At 25.2% G+C, this 24730-nt stretch overlaps 4 protein-coding genes across 4 annotated transcripts in view; 2 read left to right on the top strand and 2 right to left on the bottom strand.

Annotated features, from left to right (window-relative positions):
• Positions 1-4823, bottom strand: part of LOC128960550 (diacylglycerol kinase 1-like) — a 31214-nt gene extending 26391 nt beyond the window's left edge. Inside the window, exons 1-3 of the mRNA XM_054306663.1 lie at positions 4688-4823; positions 3612-3691; positions 3355-3481 (exon numbers count right to left, since the gene is read on the bottom strand). Of these exons, the coding sequence (XP_054162638.1) occupies positions 3355-3481; positions 3612-3691; positions 4688-4775 (295 nt within the window). The 5' untranslated portion in view covers positions 4776-4823. The remainder of the gene's footprint in view (positions 1-3354; positions 3482-3611; positions 3692-4687) is intronic.
• A 155-nt stretch (positions 4824-4978) lies between these two features.
• Positions 4979-10628, top strand: LOC128960605 (uncharacterized). Its single transcript, XM_054306726.1, has 9 exons — positions 4979-5005; positions 5538-7708; positions 7788-7953; positions 8027-9167; positions 9234-9340; positions 9404-9473; positions 9530-9752; positions 9820-10491; positions 10559-10628. The coding sequence occupies exons 2-9, from the start codon at positions 5674-5676 to the stop codon at positions 10618-10620; spliced, it is 4476 nt and encodes a 1491-aa protein (XP_054162701.1). The 5' UTR covers positions 4979-5005; positions 5538-5673; the 3' UTR covers positions 10621-10628.
• Positions 10629-11052: 424 nt separating this feature from the next.
• Positions 11053-12599, top strand: LOC128959953 (U1 small nuclear ribonucleoprotein C-like). Its single transcript, XM_054305993.1, has 4 exons — positions 11053-11157; positions 11238-11280; positions 11349-11457; positions 12157-12599. The coding sequence occupies exons 1-4, from the start codon at positions 11150-11152 to the stop codon at positions 12465-12467; spliced, it is 471 nt and encodes a 156-aa protein (XP_054161968.1). The 5' UTR covers positions 11053-11149; the 3' UTR covers positions 12468-12599.
• Positions 12600-14132: 1533 nt separating this feature from the next.
• LOC128959456 (PP2C-like domain-containing protein CG9801) lies at positions 14133-18061 on the bottom strand. Its single transcript, XM_054305412.1, has 6 exons — positions 17442-18061; positions 16061-16551; positions 15756-15937; positions 15605-15692; positions 15430-15543; positions 14133-15351 (listed from the first exon to the last, which is right to left on the bottom strand). Exons 1-6 carry the CDS (start codon positions 17594-17596, stop codon positions 14558-14560), a joined length of 1824 nt encoding a protein of 607 aa, XP_054161387.1. The 5' UTR covers positions 17597-18061; the 3' UTR covers positions 14133-14557.
• Between the last annotated feature and the right edge of the window lie 6669 nt (positions 18062-24730).

Below are 24730 nucleotides of genomic sequence, written 5' to 3'. Positions count from 1 at the left end.
TATTTTGAATAAGATAAAGTGAATATAAATTAGATTAGTTGTATTGGAGAATATTGAAAATATGGTAAATATGATAATAAGCAAGGTCATTTACAACTAATTCTATACAATTCTAATTCAATAATAAATTGTATATATTGTTTAATTCGAGTAACAACTCGACCAAAATGTGCATCACTTTCAATATATTTGCTTTAAATTAGATTTGTATTATAACTATACTGTATATCTCAATCTAATAATAAATAATTTTATTTATCAGTCACATTATGTACTCTATTTATAAGACAAAAGGTTTCTAAAAGATAATTCAAAATCCTTCAAATATATTATATAAAAACAATATTTAATATATTATCACATAATATAATTCTTTCGCTAAAATAGCAAAGACTATTGCATAATATTTATAAACATTAAATGATAAAAAAAGTTAAATTAAGTAAAAAGTTGATTAAGACAACTATAAAAACTTCATTAAAAAATTATGGCAACTATAACTAAAGCAAAAAACAGTACAGTATATATATACAAAATTATAATTATTTATTTATAATATAATAAAAATATATTATTTAAATTATTAGTTTATTAAAATTAAAAAATAACTTAAAGTGAAACAAAAAGCATATATACATTACTTTATATAACGCACATTAAAACATAAAACATGAAAATTTGAAATCTTTGAAAAAACTAAATAAAATAGTATTCTTAAAATTGTCGAACGGTTTTATATTATCATTATATTATTATTTATTTTAAATATATAATATATGTTATTAACTCATTGCAATATTAAAATAATGTTATTTTAATAAATTTTAAATATATTATTGTTTTATATAAAAATAATATTTTCATTGCTTAATATTTGAATACAAAAATAAGAAAAGATTAAATAAATATATATGTTAAAAATAAATATTAGTGTTTTATAACTTATAAGATAATTAAATTCTAGTTAATTCAATATACAGTATCTCAATAAGGCCTATTAATGTGAAAATAATTAAAATGTAAGATTAATATATAACAAATTACAACTAAAGTTATTTTGAATCCATTGCTAAAATATTAAACTTCCAGTAAATAGCTTATATTTACAATATATATATAAAGAATTATATACAATATTATAAATAGTAATATTGTGTAATAGCGATTATTTTTAACTAAAATAATTTTAAAATTAATACATTATTACATTTTAATTATTTAGATTTAAGTTAAGAAAACTACCGTAATATAAATGTTATGAGAGTAATAAAAATTATTGTCACAAACATTAGATTTATATTTGTATACATTTGTCGATCATTACTGAAATATAACAGAGTCTTTAAATACATGCATACTATAAGTTGTATATGTTTTCTATGAGTTAATTGGTTTTATATTAATGTGTTTTGAAACACAAAGTTTATGCAAGTTTTTCATCATATAATGTCTCTTTCCTTTTGGTTGAGATAACGCTATCTCTGTATACATCAAAACGTATACATTATTTATAATTAATGAAATAAATAGAGAATCCTATGGATTGGTAAACATGTAAAATATTAGCAAAACAGTAGGAAATCACTAAAAGAGATAATCTATGAGAAAGAGTAGACATAATCATTATTATCTGACACAATCAATACTTTAAAAGCTTCATTAGTATATTATATCACAAATAATATACTCAAATATGTTTTCACACTATTTTTCTTATTGAATGGTTTATCAATTTGTAATTTGATTTCAAATTAAATGCAAATAACACCTAGATACAAATTTTTATATATGTATTATAGAAACAGATCAATAGCTTCGGGATCTAAAAGTTTAATATTTATGATTAAATTCTTGAAATACAAATATATTTATAGAAAACTTTTTTTTCCTTAAAGGCATACAATAATCTAATGGGTTTTGTTTAAATTAAATAAAATTGGGTAACAACTCGATAAAAATACACCAAAATTTTTTTCAGCTAATGTAAAAAGTTTGCACACAATAATAAATATCTGTTAAATCAGTGCATTACGTGAAATGTAGCAAAAACTTATAATAATCAATGTTTTTATTTAAGATTTATACATTTGATGTGTTTTGATTGCAATATATACTATATATTTGAAAGAATGGACTTAAATGAAGCGTTTAATGAAATGAAAAAAATGAAATACAAATTGTTTGATAGCATGAAAGCATCGCTTTTACGATAAATACAATATGATATACACTCAAAAAAGACTATCAAATCAATTTCATAAGAAATAAATTTTTAATATAATAGCTATGATATTAATTCAATATTAAACTAAATAGTGTTAACATAAGTTGAATAAAACAAGAATATAAATATTAAATATTATCACCAATAAAATGTTAAGTTCTTAAATTTATTCAATAAAATAATGACTTAATTAATTAAATAAAAATTAATTAATTTAATTAAAAAATTATGTTTATCGTTTTTCATTTTTCATTAAATATTTCTTTAATAATTAGATAGTCATGTTATACTTCATAAAATATCCTTTTGATTAAAAAAATTAAAAATCAAACTAATTGAGAAAATACTAATAAATTTTCTAATAAAAGCAATTTGAGTTTCATGTCTAATGAATATTATCTTAAGTGAAGTGCCTTTAGGGACGACTTGTCTTTAATTGTGTGATAATAACAGATCGGGTGTCACAACAGTCACATTAACTGAAAGTCCAACAAATCAATAATTGAGAAATACATTGGAAGATAAATTAGGATCAAAAAATAAATTACTGTTTTTCAGACTTTCCATTATATGCCTTCCTTTGCCTTTAATACTCTATTTGGATAATTTTGTCACAAGTTTTACATTATAATAAATTAATGGATTTCTTGCTTAAAGGCTTTTCACACTAATAACTATTTTAATTTTGTTTTTTATTATTAAAACATTTTTTATTTTTTTTATAAACTAAACAACAAAATTAATTTATTTCATTTTAATTAATATTCATTTACTTGAACAAAAAATCTTATTTGTTGCTATTATATTAGCATTTTGATACAAAACAAATATACCAAATATACTAAATTGCTATTATACAAAAATTGTAAATTCTAAATACATATTATAATTTATTAATAAAAATTTTACAATTAAACTTTAAACTTTAAGTTAAAATGTTAAGAATTATTTTAAAATATTATTTATTTCGTATATTGTACTATATTTTTTAATTGTTATGTTAATATTTAGTCTTAAAGTTTTGTATGCAGTGTATCCATACAAATGCATTTATATTACATAAACAAGATTATTGATAAAAATATTAATAATGATATAATAGTATTAATAATTGAAAAATGAAAACTTACTTATCTTATGAATTGGTGAAACACTTTTCTTTACAAATGACAGAAATAGTCGTTTAATTAAATCTCTGGGAGTCTCGACCTCCAGATATTTATCCATAAAACTTTGAAAACCCTCTAAATCCATGTCCTGTTATAATGTAAATTATTAATTGATAAAAATAATAACACAATTGTGTATTACTAGATAAAGTGTAATATTTAAATAAGAGTAATACAAGAGATTAATTATAATAATATACAAATGTCGGGTCACTTACACCCTCGGGATTATAGCGCGAGAAAGCGCCCGACTCTTTAAACTCGGTCTCTAAGACATCACTCAACTTCTTTGTTGAATCTAATAATAACAAAATTATTTCAAATTTATATTTTATTTAAATTTTGTTACAAATAAGCCAAGTGTTTGCAAGTATTAAAAATTATTTTTATTAATTTATTCATATTTTGTAATCTTATTATGTTATCCAGTATTGTATAAACACTTAAGTTAGCAATAAATTCATGAATATATTCATTAGTTATAATTCATTAAAAGAAATTGTGTTTATTGTACCAAATATAATACTTATACTAAAAGTTTATAATATATATATATATAAACACTGTATACTATATTATCATCAAAACTCTTATATTAGTATATCTTATTAAATAGTATTACATAAGTCTTTATATCTTTAAATGAATGAAACAAATATAAGGGCAACGATGCGGTAGTATTTGTTAAGCGATATTATGTTCATTACATTCGTGTATTTGAAAAATGCTTTTAACAATATATATATATATATATATATTATCATTATAAGTATTATTAATAAATTATAAAAGATAAAGTTACATAAAAATTTTATATACAGTATATAAAAACAAATATCATACATGTACTCTCTCTCTATATATATATATATATATATATATATATATATATATATTAAAATTGAAAAATATATAGATAAATTGAAGCATGATTATTTTACTTATTAATAGCAATGTATAAAAATGTCATAACGGATACAAACACTATTGCCTAATATATTATTCAATGATAATAAATGATAATAATATTAACATATTTTCATATCTATATTTGATTACAATTTCAATTGATTATTCAAGTGATCATTATTTAAACAAATGACAAATTATTTTATATTTGACTTTTTGAGTACAGAATAATCAATGTTTTCAAAAGTATTAAATATAAACTCTATATTAAATAAAATATATAATGTTTGAGAAATACAGTTAAGTGTTATATATGATAGTATGTATGATAATAACTGTTAATAATAGTTAATAATAGTTAATAATAATAATAAATATGACATACATTGTATGTATTGTTGTAATGCTTCAAACTCTTGCGGTGACAACTTTTTCCACTTCAATGTTGTCGTTATAGTCATAGAGGATGTCATCTCAAGACTGCATTACAAACACAACTCAACGCAAACCCAATTCACTGAAAATCCTCACAATTTTCGTATATTTTTATACCGATTCACTAAAACACTAATCAGAGCGCAGTATTCAACTTAAGCGCCGCCTCTTAACGATAGGACAGCCCTCTGTCAGACATTTAATTATTTCGATTTTGGAAAATATCGAAACATTTTATATTGAAACGGGACTTCTGTCACGTGACAATGTATGACTAAATTGTAAAATTCTAATTACTATTATTCTAAATCATTTGACATAATATTCTAAATAGATTTCATGTATTTTTTATCTATCGATTATTCTAACTTAAGCTTACTCTCATAATAAAATCAAATTATAAGTATAATAATAGTTTTAATTTTAATTTGAATGTAAAATTTTATTTGAGATATAAATTCTTAGTTTTTTTAATTAAAAAAAAATATTTTTGTATTTTTTTAATTAGTATTTAGAACATTACCATCGATTAATTTATAAAATTTAGTTCATTATTGATTAATAATCATAAATAACGTTCATAAATTATATATCGATTTTCGACATTAAAATAGAAATAGTTATTATTCGATATCGAATTCTTTAGATTTTTGAATATCTTTATTACTTTATATTTTAGTCAACAAATAGAACATTTGAAATACAATTATATTTAATATTTTAATAATCAATATATGGTTTCAATATAAACCTTATGTTTGTTTATTAATATTAATAAACATTATTTGCTTTAACTCTAGAAATGTGTTTCCAATGTTTGCATTGAAAGCACTAAAACATCGATTGTTTGAAAACCGATGAAAACATTGAATTTAATGGTCAGGTTTGAGACACGAAAAGAGTTTTGATGCAAATGTAATAACATTGTGTCAATTGATGGCCAATAACTTGACAACTGATGGCCAATTGGCCGCAATCTTAGGTGATACTCCACGCCGTAGGCGAGCGGCAGCAGTGGCCGCACAAAAGAGTTGGCAACAAATCGAGGACGAAGAAGGCATCACTGAAAATGATATCATTTTTGTTGAAGAAAAGACACAAACAAAGATACCGACAATGAAGAACATAACACCCATTCGGTTGTCGGCTAATACAGGCATCAGGAGTGGACCCGCAGTTAATACGGGTATCAGATCTGTGACACCTATTAATCCATCAAAATCGATACCGACTGGCATCAGGACCGGACCCACTGCTATACGGGTTATCACACCATCTATTAAGAGACCGGCGCCCACTATAAACCCTCTTATCATTAATATGAAGAAAACTAAGAAGACTATCGATTCAGATGTCGAGTATTTACCAAACAATGATAAACGCATTAGAGATTTGAGATCAAATACATACGCTATCATTGGTAACAATCAATTCGCTAAAAACAATATCAGAATAATTACATTTGGCGGCCAAAACACAACTAAACTTACGGGACAACAATTAATTGAGATTATATCGGATCAGTCGACCCGAACTATTATTAAAGATAATATAAAGCCTGTTAAGAAACCATTGATCAAAAAAGCGCATCCGAATGAACCCGACGTCTTACCAATTGTTGCTGAAGAAGTCGAAGAAATTGTTGGAACTTATGATGTTTTGGATGATAACAATAACAGGGAAAATGAAGAGTCTATCGATGACTTGCAAATGTTATGCGAGACTGAAACACAACTTCTTGAAAGACAAAAGACTAAACAAAACTTAGAGCAAAATGAAGAAATTGAAAATAAAGATAACATAAATAACAGTTCAACAGTTGTAACACAAGTGATCAGTAAAAATGTATCAAATATTACAGTCATAAAAAAGTCTGATTCAGTTGTGAAAATTAATGGCAAATTAGATTCAATTTGTGGCTCTCTTGAGATGAATTGTGAGAGTTTTGATGACGAGTTCACTGATGGTCTTTGCATTGAATGCGATGAAGATATTCTTAATGCTAATCAATGGAATAAAGCAAAGACTGAAAAAGAAAAGTATAAAGATTATTGTAATATAGTTTCATCGACAAAGAATGTCAAGTTCTTACCAGAAAAAGAAGTAACAGAATCTTTAGGTATTGTAACGACAACAGTATCTGAGACAACAAAAGTTATTACAACACCCGCCAGACCACCACCAACACCAACACCGACGACAACCACTCCGCGAACATATATGACTCGCGGACGGATACCTAACTTACAAACAGTTCAATCACTTGTAAATCCAATTTCATCAACAAATATAAACACTTCACAAGTTATTAATTTACCGTCTGTTCAGAATTGTCTCCCAATTTACTCCAATCCGCTTACATTGTTAGCAAACACACCTTCATCTACAGGATCGTCACCATTGATATTAACTTCTAGTTTAATGGCCCCCAGAATACCTAGCGGTGTGCAAGTATTGCTGCCTTCGAGTGGATCCAATCAATCGACATACCTAATGGTAACGGGTCCTAATGGTAATCTCATTCCTGCCACTAACATATATACAACAAATCAAACTAATTCATACCAACAAAATACACCAAATATTGGACAAAGAATTAGTTATATGGCGCCTATAATGCAGACATCACCTCAAATAGTCAGACCCGCGACCAATGTATCGACTGTCAACCGCCCAACTAGATCTTCAATCACTGTTATTCGGCCACCAAATCCTCAAAGAATTAGGGGTCCAAACATAGGCTTTAGGCAACCTGTTCCACGTCTCCCAAATACTGGTATCAGAACTCCTAGAGGACGGTCACCTAACCCACAAACTTTAATGAATTCTGAGCAACAATTTGATTGTTTGACTTCAATTTTTACAGTAAATAATAATAAAATTAATATGAGAACCATTTTGACAATAAAACCACTGCCAGAGTCGTGGCCATCAAATATTGATGATCTTATCGGTTCTCTCGTGAAATTAGGTATTACGCTATTAATATATATTAATAAAATTTTATTACCGGTACTATTATTAATACTTTATGCCATAAATTATTTTAGACAATGCTTTGATGAGAGAAAAATTTAAAGAGTCGCCCATTACATGGATGGTTAACTCACGACTAATCATACCTCCGAAGTGCAAAATATGTAATATTGGTTTCTGTAATCAAGTTAACAAAACAGGCAATAATCGCAATGAGTACTGGAATTGCAATAACATAAGGTTTGTTAATAAATGATAATTTATCGATAATCTATTGTATATACAAATTATCATATATTTAATTTATAAATAGTTGTAACGCCGGGCAAGTGATTGATAGACCAAAAATCTTTATGGACATCAAGTTTGACATTCCGACTTCAAAACTATTATTTATAATATACTATTGGTCCATTCAAGTTGATGTCGAGGATCTCATTAAAACGGGTCAGATAGAGATGGGACCCGAAAAAATATTCAACGTTTGGCAACAATTGCAAAAAGTTTGCTCTTTTGCATTGCGAACAAAAGACGCCAAATTAGGCTCTAAAGTGATGGATGTAGAAGTGGCCACAATTAAAGTGGGACAGTGTGTTGTGTTGGGTGCTATGGAGGACAAAACACGTCGCGTCAAAGTAGCTGTTTTTGCTCTTAAAAATAATAACAGCGCCGGTGTTCTCAAACTAATGATTCAAACACTTATCAAATGGTTGGACAAAAATATTACGATTAAAACATGCGAATCAAAGTTTACGACTTTAAATATTAACGGATTTAAAGTACAAATGATATCCAAGAATGTAATATTACCAACAAATAAAAATTTGAGTCTCACTTCAATTGGCGGTTATCTAACACATCATTTGAGTAAATTTTTTAAAGATTTTGATTTGTCGAGCCTTGGACTTGAAATTATTCAAAACATTTTGGATGAATTACTTTGGAGGGAACGGTATGGTACTAATCCTTATACAGCATTTTATAATATCATCAAACATATTGGTGAACAATGCGGTCTTAGAAAAAATCATTATACGACTAATATAGTAAATAACACTTCATTTGAAACTACTGATACCTCTGCATCTCTTAATACAAATAACATACAGACCTATAGCAGCAATCGTGTTATCAATCGACAGATAAATATACCGGTGCTTCCAGTGTTGGATGAAACTAATTCAGTATTTGTTGACGAGTACTTCTATTCATCACTTAAATTGAAGACCACTTCTCAAGTAAATAATACACAGGAAGAAGTATCAAATAAAGACAGCATTCAATGCCATTTGTGTCAAATGTTTTTTAATAATATTTTAATTGTCAAACATTTGTTGGAACACTTGGAAGTCGAAAGAGGTGGTCGAGTAAGGAAAGGTGATAACAATGAGAGTGAATGCAAACACTGTTTAAGATTTTTTACAAAACGATCTCTTCATATGCACGAAGAATTGGTTAGTGAATTGAAATTTATTATTATTTACAATAATTATAATTATTTTTAATTATATATTTTTTAGACAACTTTAAAAGTGATTCCCTTTTCGTGTCGCATCTGTTTAATGCCATATTATGCGAGACAACCATTCATTCAACACATGAAGACAACACATTATGCCGGAGAAATGTGAGTTATTTTAATGATTATATACAATCACTTAATACAATATTACTGTTCATTGATTTATAGGCCTTATTATTGTGATATCTGTTCATATCGTTCATCATTTCAGAAGAATCTTTTGGATCATTTTGAAGATGTAATTATAGTATTAAATATTATTTTGTATTTAAATTAAAATTAAATGTTTAATAGAGTCATACAAATGAATGTCAAATAATGTGTCCGTTTTGTATCCGAGTCTTTCATTTGGCAAAATTCAAAAATTTTTCTCAATTTATTTACCGACACATTCAAAATCATTACGCAGTGGCCTCTGTTTATGACTGCGAAAAATGTGGCCTCACTTTTGCAACTAAACCTGATCTTAAAGATCACTATTTCAGAGGACATAATTTAAGCAATACAATTGATGAAAGTAAAACATTGCTTTCATATTTTCAGTAAATTATATAATTTTAACTAATGTTTTAATTTTATCTTAGAGTTTGAAATACAAACGTTTGTCGTTCAAGAAGAGGACAAAAACCTGTGTATCCGAGCGCGAGAAGAGGAACTCTTTACACCATTTTTACCAAACATTGACAACACTCTACCAAACTATGAGTCCAACATTAACTCCAATAACAATAATAATGAAGAGATGAGTTTTGAACCAAACATTTTAGATTTGCTGTCTATAGAGCCGGAGTGTAATATTGATATTTCCGATTCAAATACACCTTTTGAAAGTTTCGTATTACCCGTTGATTGTGACTACACTGTGGATCAATTGAAAACAATATTAACAAATAGTTTCGATCTAAAACCTAAATCGGAAGTCAATGAAGCAAATGAAATGAATAAGCCTTTACTACTTTTCGATAGTAATCTTATTGTTTGTTTTGAGTGCAACGTCTATCTGTCTCCCGACCACTTCATTGGCAAAAGTGTTTGCGAAAAATGCAATTTTAGTACTCATTGTAGAAATGCTTTCGATGAACACAAACTAATAGCACATTCATCACCGGTTACACTAACGGCAGCACCGGGTGAACCACAGCCACAGCCACAACAAACCAATCAAAGTTCTGTATTAAAGAGTTTCTCTCACTTGACTTCATATAACATACACTGCGGTGAATGTGATTTCACAACAACTGATGGAAACCTAATGGGTATTCAATTAATTAATATTTTATTTTTTAAATTACACAAAGTTTATAATTATTTTTAATTTTACAGCGCTTCACATGAATTTCAATAATCATTTAATCTCATTGTGTAAACAATTATCACAATCATGATATCAATATTATTTTGTTAATTTATATTATTTTCAATAACATTTAATTAAACATTTTTATAAAAATAAATGTTGTTTTTGACAACTATTGAAACGATAAAACTCTAAATTCAAATAAAATAATTTTTATTATTAAAGTTTGATATATTGTTGCAATTTTGGTCATGAATTTAATATTTAATTTGACTGTACTTGAAGTGTACGACCACCACCATGCACAATTTGTTAATACAAAATAGTTATCAACTAATAATCAAATTATTAATTTTAGACAACTTTTGATTCGAACCGAAACCGCAATCAAATGTACTTTCAATTGTCATTTCGGTTCCGGTTTTTACAATAAAATCATCAAAACTGTTGAGTTTATAGCTTCTAATTAATTGCACACAAATGTAATGACTATTATTGCCATCTATTGGTTGTCGACTTTGTTTACAAATAGTGTTTGTGTTTGACATCACATGAATTGAAAATTAATGTTTTAATTATAAATTCAATGAATATATGATTGAATTATCACTAAAATAATGCCAAAGTATTGTCACATTTATTAACATTTTATAATCAATTATTGTTTTATTAATCACTTGTTTTGTCATATTATTTAATATTTAGATATTATTGCGATTATTGCGATACGTTTCTCACACACGACTCGGTTAGCAATTGATTGACCATTTGATTGACTATTAATTGATTGATATATTGTTTGTTTTGAATGATTAGCCGTCGGTTCGTAAGACACACTGTAATGGACGCAAACATAAGGAAAATGTAAAGTTTTATTATCAAAAATGGATGGAGGACCAAGCTCAATCATTAATTGATGCAACCAGTTAGTAGTTATAGTTTACATTAGTTTATATTATATATTATTTATTATATTTCATTGATTAACATAATTACAATTCATATCATTTGATAACTATATTTATAAATCAAATATATCTATAATTTTATGAGATATTGTATTGAGATTTAACAACAATTGCTATACTAATTGATAGTCAGTTCAGCGCAACGTTGGACACAAAGAGCATTATTTTCCTCAAAATTGGATCACTTATTAAACGAGGGTTTCTATCATTAATATCAAATCATTTATATTTTTATTGATTGCATTTATTTCTATATATTATAACTTATTTATAAATTAAATTCAACTTATTATCAGTTTATTTAAATTTGAAAATAACATTTATTGCCATATTTTTTATATTTATATTTTACAGACAATTATTTACTATTTTTTAAATACTAATTATATTATATTACTGGTAAATAATAGGATGCTTGACTATATACTGCAATTACTAAATTTGCATTTACAATTTTATATATTTCTATTAATTTTAGAGATAATAATAATTATTATTATTATAAGTTATATCTAAAATTTTAATTACATTTAAAATTTGTTGACTCGGATAACAAATGCATGAAAATTGTTATGAAATTTACAGTAAAATTAATATTTATTACCATAACTTTAATTTATTAAATTAACTAAATATTTAATTATTTTATTCAAAAGCGGCTGCATTTAAGGCAAGTAAAGCACTTTCGGGTGCTTTTGGAGCCAAACCGGGGGCAATATTGCCACCCCCGCCACCATTACCTCCCGGCGCAAGATTCTCAGTGGGCGCCGGCGGTCGACTACCTATCCTTCCGAACGTTCCGCCGCCTCCTCTGCCACCCGGAGCTGCAATGATGTTACCGCCGCCGTTAATGCCAGGTATGAGACCACCAACTGGACCGCCGCCTCCTTTCGCACCTCCGCCACCGTTGGCTTCTTTGCCAAATATACCGGCGGCACAACCACCGCGACCACCAACCTCTGCATAACTTATTTCATTAATTGACTTAAATCTAAATAAATTTCATATCCAATACATTTTTGGTTTATTTGATTTATCAACAATTTTAGTTCATTACATTTGGTTATTGTATAAATAATTAATTAAAAAGTGATAAATACAAAAATTCTTTAATGCCATTATATAATGAAAAGTATTAAAGAAATGTTTTTTAAATTTGACTAGAAATTGAAATTTTTACAAAAAAGCATTTAAATTAAATTTGATTCATTCATTATTTTAGATTATAATTAAACAAAACAATAAAATAATGATCAAATTGAGCAAAACGTAACATTTGGTGTTTTAAAGTCATTTGAAGTTAACTAAAAACAATAACATTTAGTGTGAATTTAAAATAAAACAAATATTCAATAAACTTGATGTCAAAATCCTAATAAATGGCAGCTTTTGGTAGTCATTTGGCATTTAAATAAACTATCGATAATTACTTGAATTTACTACTACTGTATTATTAGTGATTTATAGATAAAATGGTCGCAAACATCCAGAAATCAGATCCAATTATCACATTCTTTACTCTCATTTTCTTCAATATTAAAGTAGAAATATATATATAAATATTTTCACTGTATTTGAAAAACTTCATCCGTTAAACTTTATGATAACACACATAACCTTACAAATTATTCATTTAAGGCTTTAACAAAATAGGTATTAGATTAACAAATATATCATATAAAAGTAATTTGAATGTAATTTCATTGAATATGATTTAATGCTAATTAATCATTGTTTAATCGTATTCAACAAAAATGCATTATAATCCTGTTTGACCTAAAAATTATTTTTTATATAAATAGTCAATGAATTTTGTTATTCAAGTAATTGGTGTGACTTAAGAAATGTTGAAAAATTTTTATAATATATAATTAATATAATATATAATTGCCGGTTGTATGTCAGGGAATATATAATATGTATTATATTATTGTAAATATAACTTTAAATTAGAAACAAATTATATTCTCATTAACTAATTTATGATAAAATGCATCATTTTTTATGTGTGGGAAATGAATCTGATTTTAAACAAATGATATGATTAACTAATTTTAACAAAATATTTCATATCTATTGTTTCATATGACACGAGATAAGAATAAGACATTCATTAAAATGGACACAATTTTGTGTTCAATCAAACAGTTGTTACAATACTCGTGAAGACCGGCTATTAAAGAGGCCTTCAATGCGATTCGTCCTTCAATTTAATGACTCATTAATTATGAATTTAAGATTTGCTTTATTTATATATTTATATAAATAAGAAATATATTTATTTTTCACTTTAAAATCACTGGTAATAAAGGGAATGTTTGATAAGTAAATAATAAAAAAATATTGTCAATGATTTCAATAAATATATTTTGTTAAACAATAATAAACGGAAATTATGTTAAATTTAATGGTCTTTCAGTTTCCTACTCGTGACTAAATAAACTGTATTATTAAAACATAACATCAATATTTAGCACAATGTATTAAAATTTATTAAAATTAAAGATATATTTAGTAAATATATAAGAAAACATTAACTCAGTTTCATAATTTTATATACACTAATAACAGTAAAAGAAAAACATTTTACTAAATAAAATTTTTAAAAATAATTTAAACGTAAAATAAATTATTTGAATATCGTGTAAAACATTTTAATATTCGTGTAATTCAATGGATAATAATCTTATGGTTCAATAGATAAATGCATTTTTTGCTCAATTCATTAAAGTTAAGGGCAGAGGTATTGAGTCAGTCATCAAATTTGTTGTTTAAATGTAATTTTATGAGACTATTAGATAATAATTTATTAAATGCTATTTAGGTTTTCTATGTATTATGAAAGCTTAAGAAACGTTTTTACAATTAACGGCATTAAAGTCAAGGATTTTAATATTAATCCATAAATGTATACTTTCTTTAAGCATTTGCGACTTTTTATACAATAATATTTAAGATCTTTTATAAATAAAATGTGTTAAAAAGCAAATCATTGCTTTGATTTTAAAGTAACAAAATAGAGATTAATTACAAACCAAATGATCACTTATCAGATCATTAAATAGTGGATTCACTTAAATCACTGAAGTCTTCCTGAGACTCAAACCGAGCCAAAGTGGCCCTAACTTTCAAATTATATCTTTCTTCACTTTTAGCCAATTTATCATCAAATACCTGACCCTTATATTGGCCATAAAAGGCTACTTTATATGCAACAATGGATGCGTGATCAAGTTTGCCGGGAACCATAGCTAACTTGTCACCCACTCGACGCCTCCTTTGTCGCTGTTCGTGCTGACCAAATGAGGAGTCGTTATTGTCATAGAGATCTGGATCTTCTAAGATGCGTCGTTTGGCTTGAGTTAGTTTCGTAGAAAAGTCAACCATAAGTTGACATAAATTCTTTGCTGAATTACATTTAATATCTCCGTCATTGACACCATTCATAAGTAAATCTTCCATTCGCAACAATGACAAGTCATGTCGTTGATGTGCCGTCACTACTGGCAGATTTGGATTTGGCGCCGGACGATGTGCTGAATCCCTGTCCGGATTACTGTTTGATCGCTTAAGACTTGACCGACTTTTGCGACTACCATTCAACCCATTGTCACCCGAAGGTCCGTTAGTTTTGTTCGTATTTGGCTTTTCTTTCTTTGGAATTGCAAACTTACCGACCACTGGATCAAAGTTATCGGATATGCCATCTGATGTCAAAAAGACAATATCTCCGCGTTCGACAACAGTCATGGCAACCGTTAGATTATTTAATTCAGGATTTGTGCCGTCGACAGGACCTAACGCTCCCAAAGCATCTCTCATATCTCGCATACTATATATGTCGTGAGATCCTGTATTTCAACAAATATTTACTTTTCATTATCAAAATGTTTACTACAATAATATGAAAGATTGTTTATTTATTATACCCTGAGTTATCTCGCGGACTCCGTGTTTCTCATTGTAGACATAGGCTAATGAGTCGCCAACATTACAGGTGCACACAATAAATCGGTCACAATTTTTAAGTTGACAAACAACCGCTATTTATAATATTTATTAACAACTTTAATAAAACATTTGTTTATACAAAATGTCAAATACCTGTACAAAGAGTGGTCAACAATCCATTTTCCTGTAGGATTAGGTTATGGGCGGCATTTAATGAGCGAAGAAGTGCTACAAATATGTCCTAAAATACACATATTTTTCAGAAACTATTTAATAATATAAAAATTTTTAAAAGTTTACAAACCATTGTATTTTCAATGCGTGAACCCTCAGAATATAACGCTTTATTTAAGTAATCAATAGCCCCGTGAACTGCACAACGAGCGGCCAAACATGACTTCTCTCCCCAATTGACGCCATCAGCCAAAGCCATAATCGCACTGTTCTCACGAACACATATACCAAAAGCATCGGCTATTGGTTCACCTAATCAATCATTTTTGTAATAAATAATAATTCAATGTATATTTAAATAATTATCTAATAACTTAACATTAGACTAATCTAATGGTACGGTAATAACAATTATAACAAATGTATTATACATACCGGCCTTTTGTTTAGTAGTTGGATGACATTCATATAGAGTAGTGGCGATACCGTATGCATGATCAGAGCCGGCGTCCCATTTGGTGATACCAGCGATCTCTTCGCCCAAAGCAAGTGTTTGACTTTTATGTATCTCTAAGTCCTCCTCTTCTGAACCATTTATTGACTGCTTTTGTTCCCAATTCTCTTCATTATTATTAATAATTTTATTTTTGTCATTATTTTCACTGCTTTTAGTGATTATTCCGTTTATATCCTCATTCTTAATAAATGGCAAACTATTATTTGATTCACTGTAATCTTCATCAATAAAGTCGACGTCAGCGTCGGCTAAATCAAAAGGTTTTGAGCGCCGATTCACTTGAGTTAGTCCATCACCCGGTCCGGTGGATGCCGTCACTACTTTTTTCGACAACTTATGTATCTCTTTGACGGGTAAATCATAACATGTTTTACCACTCAGAATATCCGGATGACTCTTTGTTAGCTTTCTATTGTTATTATATTACAAATAAATATTTTGACATTAATTTCACAAATAAATTACAGATTTATATTAAACATCAATCATAATAAATCAAATGAATATAATTAAAAACATGAGAAATAAATGACAACAAAATTGACAAAAATTATGTGACTTTCTTTTTGCTGTCACAATAAAACACTAACTTTTGTAAAAGTCATGAATTAAAACAATTATTTGTATAAAAAATTACTACTCTATTATAAAATAAGTTTTTGTTTTTATTTATAAATATAATAATTCAATATTACTGTTATTAATTGAGGCTATAAATTATACATTATATATATATATATATATAATTATTCGTTTAATTAAACTTATCATAAATTTTAAATAAAATACTATTTAAGTATATATTTATCACTTGTTTGATAGTCAAGCATAACTTGTTTGCCAAAACTTTAACTTTTGATTTGTTTTTTTCCGCAATAGATTTTGTCATTTGATCTCAAAGATAAATAATATTAAATAAATTGAGTTATCAACTAATATTGAAAATTAATAAAAATAGTTTTACAAATTTATTTATATTTCTGATTTAAAACATGATGTTTAGTGATGTTAATTGCATGAAAATAATGGCCAAAAAAAGTTATAAAAACAACTTTCATATTAAACTAAAAATGAGAAATACATTGAAAGCAAAAACCAGTTATTCATGTCTTTTAAAGTATTTATTGTATAATTGAAAATCATTTTTAAAAATATTATTTTCCTTCAAATTTTTAGACTAATTTATGATACAAAACAATACTATAGATATATTCATTAATTAACTAATTGTTAATATATTAATATTATAACTATTTAATTGATAATCAAATCAATATGAATATCATTACAATTACATACCCATTGAGATACCGACTAATGAATGAACCATTGCTTGAATTAATTGATTTATTTGTGTCCAACAATGGGTTGCGCTTTGAATTGTGGTTACAATTGGATAACTGATTCAATTGACGTCCAATCAGTTCACTAAATCTCTCCTTAATGTTAGCCATCAGATGATAAACAGACAATGTCTTCACTTCTCTTCTTAATGGATGACAATTAATAATTATAGTTATTAACAATCAGATCATTGATATTATATAAGACAATGATTGGACACTTCTGAAGATGAGATTTACACTGTTTTAACAATTGTTTGTTTTCATCAAATTGTTAATTAATATCACAGATATGTCATAACATGTGTCAGTCTCTCATAACAAGACATTTATATTAAATAATTTATTTAATTTTCGGGACAAATGTCATGTAATAACCAATTAGTTGATCACATAAACAATGGTAACAATAGTTTCATCATTTGATTGACTGTATTATCAATGGTTTGAATGGATGTTCAAAACAAAGCAAACTCTGAACTCAGTGTTTGTCTCACTGTTTGTAAGTTTTCTCATGTAATGCAATACCAGTGCTCACAACCAGTGCTCATAACCAGTGCTCAGCGCATACCCAGTGCTTACAGAGTGTAATGTTGTTGTTGTCGATGCAATGTATGGTAGAAATGGTTGAATTGGGTCACTTGACTCCCTGTGCTTACTATTACTATTATAACAGCCAATATAGCTCACCTTGAATTGCACTAAACATACACAACATAGCCTGCCCTCAGCCTATGCCTACCTGTGCTTTCATATAATGACCAAACACTACATACATATATATATATATTAATATATATATATATAACCTGTTTTTTGTACATCTTTTTTGTTATATAATACACACACCAAACCACTTAAGTTTTAATTTAATTAGTGTTGCTTTTTATATACATTTTTATTGCAAATTCAATATATTTTCAGTAATTTTGTTAAACTTTTTTTTTGCAAACAAACAAATATTATATCAAATGTTTTAACGATTAGCTTATAATGTATAACACAATACAATGAATATAATGCTTAGTCTAAAAGTCTAACATTTGAGACAATGATAGGCCATTGACTTAGCGATCATTGAATAAATCATCACTAATGATGACTTTGTGGGTGTATTGTACTAAACATCTCAAACATAAGCCAAATACAAACATATGGCTTATATGTAGTCCTATCCTATACTATAGGATATATCATATTTGTCTTACAATAGACTTATCATCAAAATTGTCTGCAATTCCGGCTCTTAAATGATCAAAATCTATAGCATATAATCATAAAAAACTGTCATTCAATTCAATTTAAACTTTATTATGATTTTACATAATTAACAATTGCCATATTTTAGTCAACTTTAATACAATTTGAATATCATGTTGACTTCAATTTATATATAAATTATATATATTGTAATTTTTATGGCAATTTTTTATTATAACCTTTTGAACTTAAAATTGATTTACAAACAAATACATTTAAATTCATTATTTTGTTTGTAATGTAGAAAAATGATATAAAAACGAATAATAAATAATGCAAATATCATAATATAAAAACATTGCATAAAATGTTTTAGTATTCGTAATAATTTTGCGAGACATACAATAAACATTATTATGTATTTTAACCATAAAATTATTAATATATGAATCGCATTTACTCTATGATTAACAATCTGTATAACTGTAGAGTCTATAGACATTTATATATTTATATTCTGTATATATTAAAATAATATCTGAGATAACAGTTATCATAATGTTTTAGATATTTCTTAATATAACGTGTTTACCATTCAGCAAAACACGTGTTGTTGCATAAGTAGCACATAAGTTGTTAATTAATAAATTAATGTTTATTTGTTTTCTAATGTATAGTTCAAACTAAATAATAAAATTAAATTAATAATTACTATTCTGTTATTATAATAAATATAAATAAAATTTTATTATACTATATATAGTACCATATATGGTTAATTAAATATCATTTAGTTTTATTTATTTTAAATAAAAATAATTTAATTCAATGGATGTAATAAATATGATATATAAATATTAAATGTTTACTACATTGTATTAGTAAATTATATTAGATTGAATTATAATTTAGAAACAATTTTGACAAATCGTTTTGAAATATTTATTTGTTATTTATTTTAAAAAAATTTTCGCTACAATTATTACATTTAAATTAATATTCAGTACTGTATAATACACTAAACATTTTCAGAACAAACTCGGTACTTTTTTATTTATATTACTTATGTTTTTTGTGCTACATTTGGTAATTATAAAAGATACCATATTGTCATGAGTTGTTTAAAAAAATGCGACATCATTTATGTAATTATATAATTATTTAATAGAGATATAGTTACACAAAAAACATATGTAATATACATAAAAAGGGCCCGAGTTTTCGATAGCTCATAAGCCGTGTATATAGAATATAATATTGTATTTACTGATAATTCCTGTTACATGTCATCAATGTATTCAATATAATAACAACAAAACCCACTTATTTGTAATAAATATAAAATAAAAGTATAAAATGAAACAATTAAAAATTGATAAAAAAATAAGATCTAAATAAAATGTGTTAAACTAATTTTAAAGTTAATTTGTTTGATATTGTATTTAAAAAAAATAAAAGATGAATAAATTTAATTGACTTTTGAGACCATTTTAATGATGTCGACCGCACCCATATTATAATATTCAATATAATTATTAGATTTTAAATGTAATGTAATAAAAAAAGTGTAATTTAAAAAATAATATTTTACAATATAATTTAATATTATAAATACAAGCCATATGAATATAATATAAGAATAAAGATTACATTAAATTAATAATGTATTTTTTATATACAAAATTTATTTACCCGCTAAACAATTTATAGTTAACTTTTTAATTATATTAAATCAATTTATCAAATTTATAATAAGAGTTAATTCAGTTTAGTAAATGAGAAAAATAACATAATTTCTTAAATATTTAATATCGTTGTTTACTGTATAATAATCAGGATATAATTAATTGTTTCTAAATTATAGATCAAATTTATCTATTTAGTAGAAAATATAGTTTAATTAATAGAACTGTAAATTTTATTAAATTATAGTTTCAACTAAATTAACTAAATTAAATTTAGATTATAATTGTTTTTGTACCTAAAATTTATAGTAATTTTGTATAATTTTATTTTGTATCCTATTTTATGCTTAAGTCTTAGTATTGTATTTCAACCGGTAATCCAATTTACCTGTAGTTCCCAATACTTACTGGTTCTCGAACTCAGACCTCTGGCCCTATAGACAGGTCATATACAAGAAGGGTTGTATGCGTCCAGAGTATACCTAATAGTCTGCGTCTATACGTTTGGTAGACATTAAGTGGAAGGCATTGCGACGATAATATAAATCTAAATAATATCTAATTATTAATTTTTTAAAATTAAAATTGTAAAAAATTTGAGTATTATTTTTTTGTTACTTTTTGTTACTATTTACGACATAATTATTGCTGACTCTCCGATACGATAGTCAAATCCATAAGTATTAATGCATAATAAAGAAAACAATTTTTTGGCAAATATATCACAATTATTTAAGACTGGTTTTTGAAACAAAATTAGTATAATATAATTGTTAGTGTAATACGTTTTTATTATTAATTGTCAAATACTGTACTATATATTATAAAAACAAAAATCTTCAATTAAATATCCACCCAAAAAAAACAATTTGTTTAAAAGTATATCAATTGTATTATAAGTTCATTAATCTTTTATCAAAATTTTAATTTAAAGTTTTATAACATATACAGGTATTAAATAAAACAAAATAACTATATAATATAGTATATATTATACAGTGTTATAAAGTTATTATTATTTAATAAACAAATAATCAATGATTATGGATATATATATATATATCAGGGTTGCTAAAGGTTTTCGATTTCAGGGGGGTATAGGGGGGGGGTGGTAAAATGGCAAAATTTTCGAAAAAGCTTGGGGGTATAGGAGGGGGTGAACATTTTTTATTGCATTTTTAAACGACAATTTTTGCCAAATTTGAGTAAATTCCCATTAAATTCCCACTAAATTCACATTAAATTCCCATTAAATTCCCATCAAATTCCCTATAAATTCCCAATAAATTAACTAATAAAAATATTCTCAACTTAATTTCTCAATACTAAAAATGTTTTCTAAATATTAAGAATTGCATAAATATATATATATATATATAACTATTATAATCATAATTATTAAATAAAAATATTATTGTTTTAAAAAAATAGTCATTAATTAAAAAATTAATGATATAGTACTGAATTTATTATAACGTTTTAATAATAATAATAATAAAAATAAAATTGGCAGAAATAATTATTAATTCTCAATACTCAAAATGTTATCTAAAATATTCATTTTTACAAAAATATAAAAAATAAAGAAATGCATAAATATATAACTCTATAATTATGATAATTAATTAAAAATATAATTATTTAGTTTTAAAAATTGATTTTAATTAAAAAATTAAGGATATAGTACTGTGTTTATTATAACGTCTTAATAATATTGTCAGAAATAATTATTAAATAACTAAATAATTAATTTTAAGAATATTTTTTTATATAGTACTTCATATTGAACTATAACTAACATATTTTTATAAAAAGTTTATAAATATTAAAATATAATAATTTTAAAATTTATGCTAAAAATTTGTTTTCGACTTTTAATATGAAATAATATATATATATTTTCATTTATAGAGCCAAGAAATGAAATAAAATATATTTAATTATTTATTTTTTTGAAAATTGGTGGGAATTTATTTTTTCCGTTGTGGAGTGCCCCAACTAGTAGTAAATAATGTTAAATTGATGTAATTAAGTACTTTTATCTATTTATTTTCTATACATAAGCTATTAATCTATATTAAAACTAATTTAATATTTATTTTTTTGTTTAATATAAAATTTTACAGTTGAAAAAAATTTTCGGCGCCTTTGGCGCCAAAAATTGGTAGGGGGCCCCCTAGCTTTTTGGCTTCAGGCCAGGGGGGGGTAAAAGCCAAAATTTCTCCATCTCAGGGGGGGGGGTAAGATGTCTTACCCCCCTACCCCCCTTTAGCAACCCTGATATATATATATATTGTTGGTCTCATACCGACCCACACAAAATAATCCAGTGTTTTGTATAATTGATTGGATATCACTATTAGTGTCACCGAATCACGCAATATACTGACCGTCTGTTATGACATCCATTGTCTCAATGGATCCCTTTCTCTTATATCATACAATTGTCAGTTCAGTCTATAGGATCCATGTTATATCCGTAACAAAATAAACATATAGTAATTAAAAGTTTATTTGATTATATTAGAAATTAGTATAATATGATAATATTAATAATGGAAATTATTACTATGTTATGTTATTACATTAAATAATTTATATAATGTATAAAATGTTATTTTTTAAATTGTAAAAATTAAAAACGAAATAGATTTTTGTTAGATTTGTTACAAAAAATTTCGGGTATATTATATAATAATATTTTATGAAATAATCTACAATTTAATAATAATAATTAGGGTTAGATCAGATTCCCTCCTCGTCTAACTCTAAATAACACATTTTATTTTGTTTGAATAGCAAATATTATATTAAACTATATTTTAAGTTGTATTAATAACTAGTCACTAAATTTTTTGCAAAATATTTAAGTTTTGTTACTATTTATCGGAATAAAATAAAATATATTTACCTTTTCTAACATTGAAATGAGGGAAAATAAAATATTTTTCCGGCAAAATTGGAGTGATTTTTAAGGAACTTTCCTTCTTGAGAATGTTTATCGAACTCTAATAATAATTAATAATATTAATACATTTTACATATTAATTAATTTATTTATTAAAATTGCTTTTGACATTAATTTATTGACAATATGAAAACTTCAAAATTTTTGTGTGTTTAATATTTTAATTAGATTATCTTGATAAAAATTAATAAATATATTTATATAATAGTAAAAATTAAATAATATATTTTAAAATAATAGTTAATGATTGTTTTTTAAAGATTATTTTTTAGTTTTAATAAGTCTACAATCAATATATCTTATAATTTTATGACCTAATATTCACTTATAATAATATTTATTTTGTTATTTTTATATTACATTAATGATAAACTATTTTTGTTTGTTTTACTAATCTTAAAATTAGTATTATAAATTATAATTTATAATACAATAATTGACTTATTTTTCTCATTTACTGTAATACCATATATTTATAAGTACTAATGAAACAAATAATTATATATCAATTATAAACAATAAATTCCAATACAAGTGACTCATTTAAAGAGTCTATCAATCAATTAACTTAAGTGTTATGTCAGGTCATTAAAACTTGTATAATATTTGTTGTAATAAATATTGTTTTGTTTGCGGATAACATATAATGTTAAACTATTGAATATAATATAATAAGTTATTTTAATAAATAAAACAACAAATATATATACATTTAGGAAATTGAAGTTCATTTCAATTACTTAATCAGTCAATTATTAATAAATTTGTTTATTAATGTTTAAGAATCAATAAATTATGAAAAACAAAATATCAGATAATATTTTATAGTCTGATGTTTATTCACATAATATCCTTAAAAACAATCAGAAATTTTTCATAAATCATTGTTAAAATTAAGTGTTTATTGTTCACTATTTATAGGACAATACATTTAAAATAATTATAAGTAAATATAAATATAATATATTTTATATTCACATACTTAATAAATCTGATAAATATACAGTATATATCAAGGTTGGAAAAATACAAGGTTTTCAATTTTGGATTTGTAAAATACAATGTACTGGATGTATTTTACAATTATAGAAAAATTACACTAAAAATGATAAAATATTTATTTTTTTATTAAAATTATATAATTTTAATATCGTTATTAGAATCGTTGTTTTCTAAAACTACTAAAAATTAATATTATTTTATTAATATATTTCAATACCAGAATTAAATTGAATAGCTAATTTCAAATTTTTTTTATTTAAAAAAAATTATTATTATTACAAAACATGTGCTTGTTTGTTAATCTTAGTATTTTTGTTACTAGGTGGCGCTAAAATTTTTTTGTAAGCCAAAATTGTCATCTAATTTACATTGTATTATACTGTAAAATAC

This window comes from Oppia nitens, unplaced genomic scaffold, assembly GCF_028296485.1.
Source record: "Oppia nitens isolate AA-2021 unplaced genomic scaffold, nextdenovo-longstitch-racon4-pilon3 scaffold4_pilon_pilon_pilon, whole genome shotgun sequence".
NCBI lineage: Eukaryota > Metazoa > Arthropoda > Arachnida > Sarcoptiformes > Oppiidae > Oppia > Oppia nitens.
The sequence above is the reverse complement of the archived record's forward strand: the minus strand, read 5'-3'. Positions and strand labels throughout refer to the sequence as shown.

What these genes read in the sequence shown, in the direction of transcription:
- LOC128959953 (XM_054305993.1), top strand. An exon ending in CGTTTCTCACACACGACTCG is followed by an intron (nt 11,281 to 11,348) that starts GTTAGCAATTGA and finishes TTGAATGATTAG; the next exon opens with CCGTCGGTTCGTAAGACACA. An exon ending in ATCATTAATTGATGCAACCA is followed by an intron (nt 11,458 to 12,156) that starts GTTAGTAGTTAT and finishes TTTATTCAAAAG; the next exon opens with CGGCTGCATTTAAGGCAAGT.
- LOC128959456 (XM_054305412.1), bottom strand. Translation starts at nt 17,596, where the DNA reads ATGGCTAACATTAAGGAGAGATTTAGTGAACTGATTGGACGTCAATTG. An exon ending in AACTACTAAACAAAAGGCCG is followed by an intron (nt 15,938 to 16,060) that starts GTATGTATAATA and finishes ATGATTGATTAG; the next exon opens with GTGAACCAATAGCCGATGCT. An exon ending in AGTCCGCGAGATAACTCAGG is followed by an intron (nt 15,352 to 15,429) that starts GTATAATAAATA and finishes GTTGAAATACAG; the next exon opens with GATCTCACGACATATATAGT.
- LOC128960605 (XM_054306726.1), top strand. Translation starts at nt 5,674, where the DNA reads ATGGCCAATAACTTGACAACTGATGGCCAATTGGCCGCAATCTTAGGT. An exon ending in AAGCAATACAATTGATGAAA is followed by an intron (nt 9,753 to 9,819) that starts GTAAAACATTGC and finishes ATTTTATCTTAG; the next exon opens with AGTTTGAAATACAAACGTTT. An exon ending in AACTGATGGAAACCTAATGG is followed by an intron (nt 10,492 to 10,558) that starts GTATTCAATTAA and finishes TTAATTTTACAG; the next exon opens with CGCTTCACATGAATTTCAAT.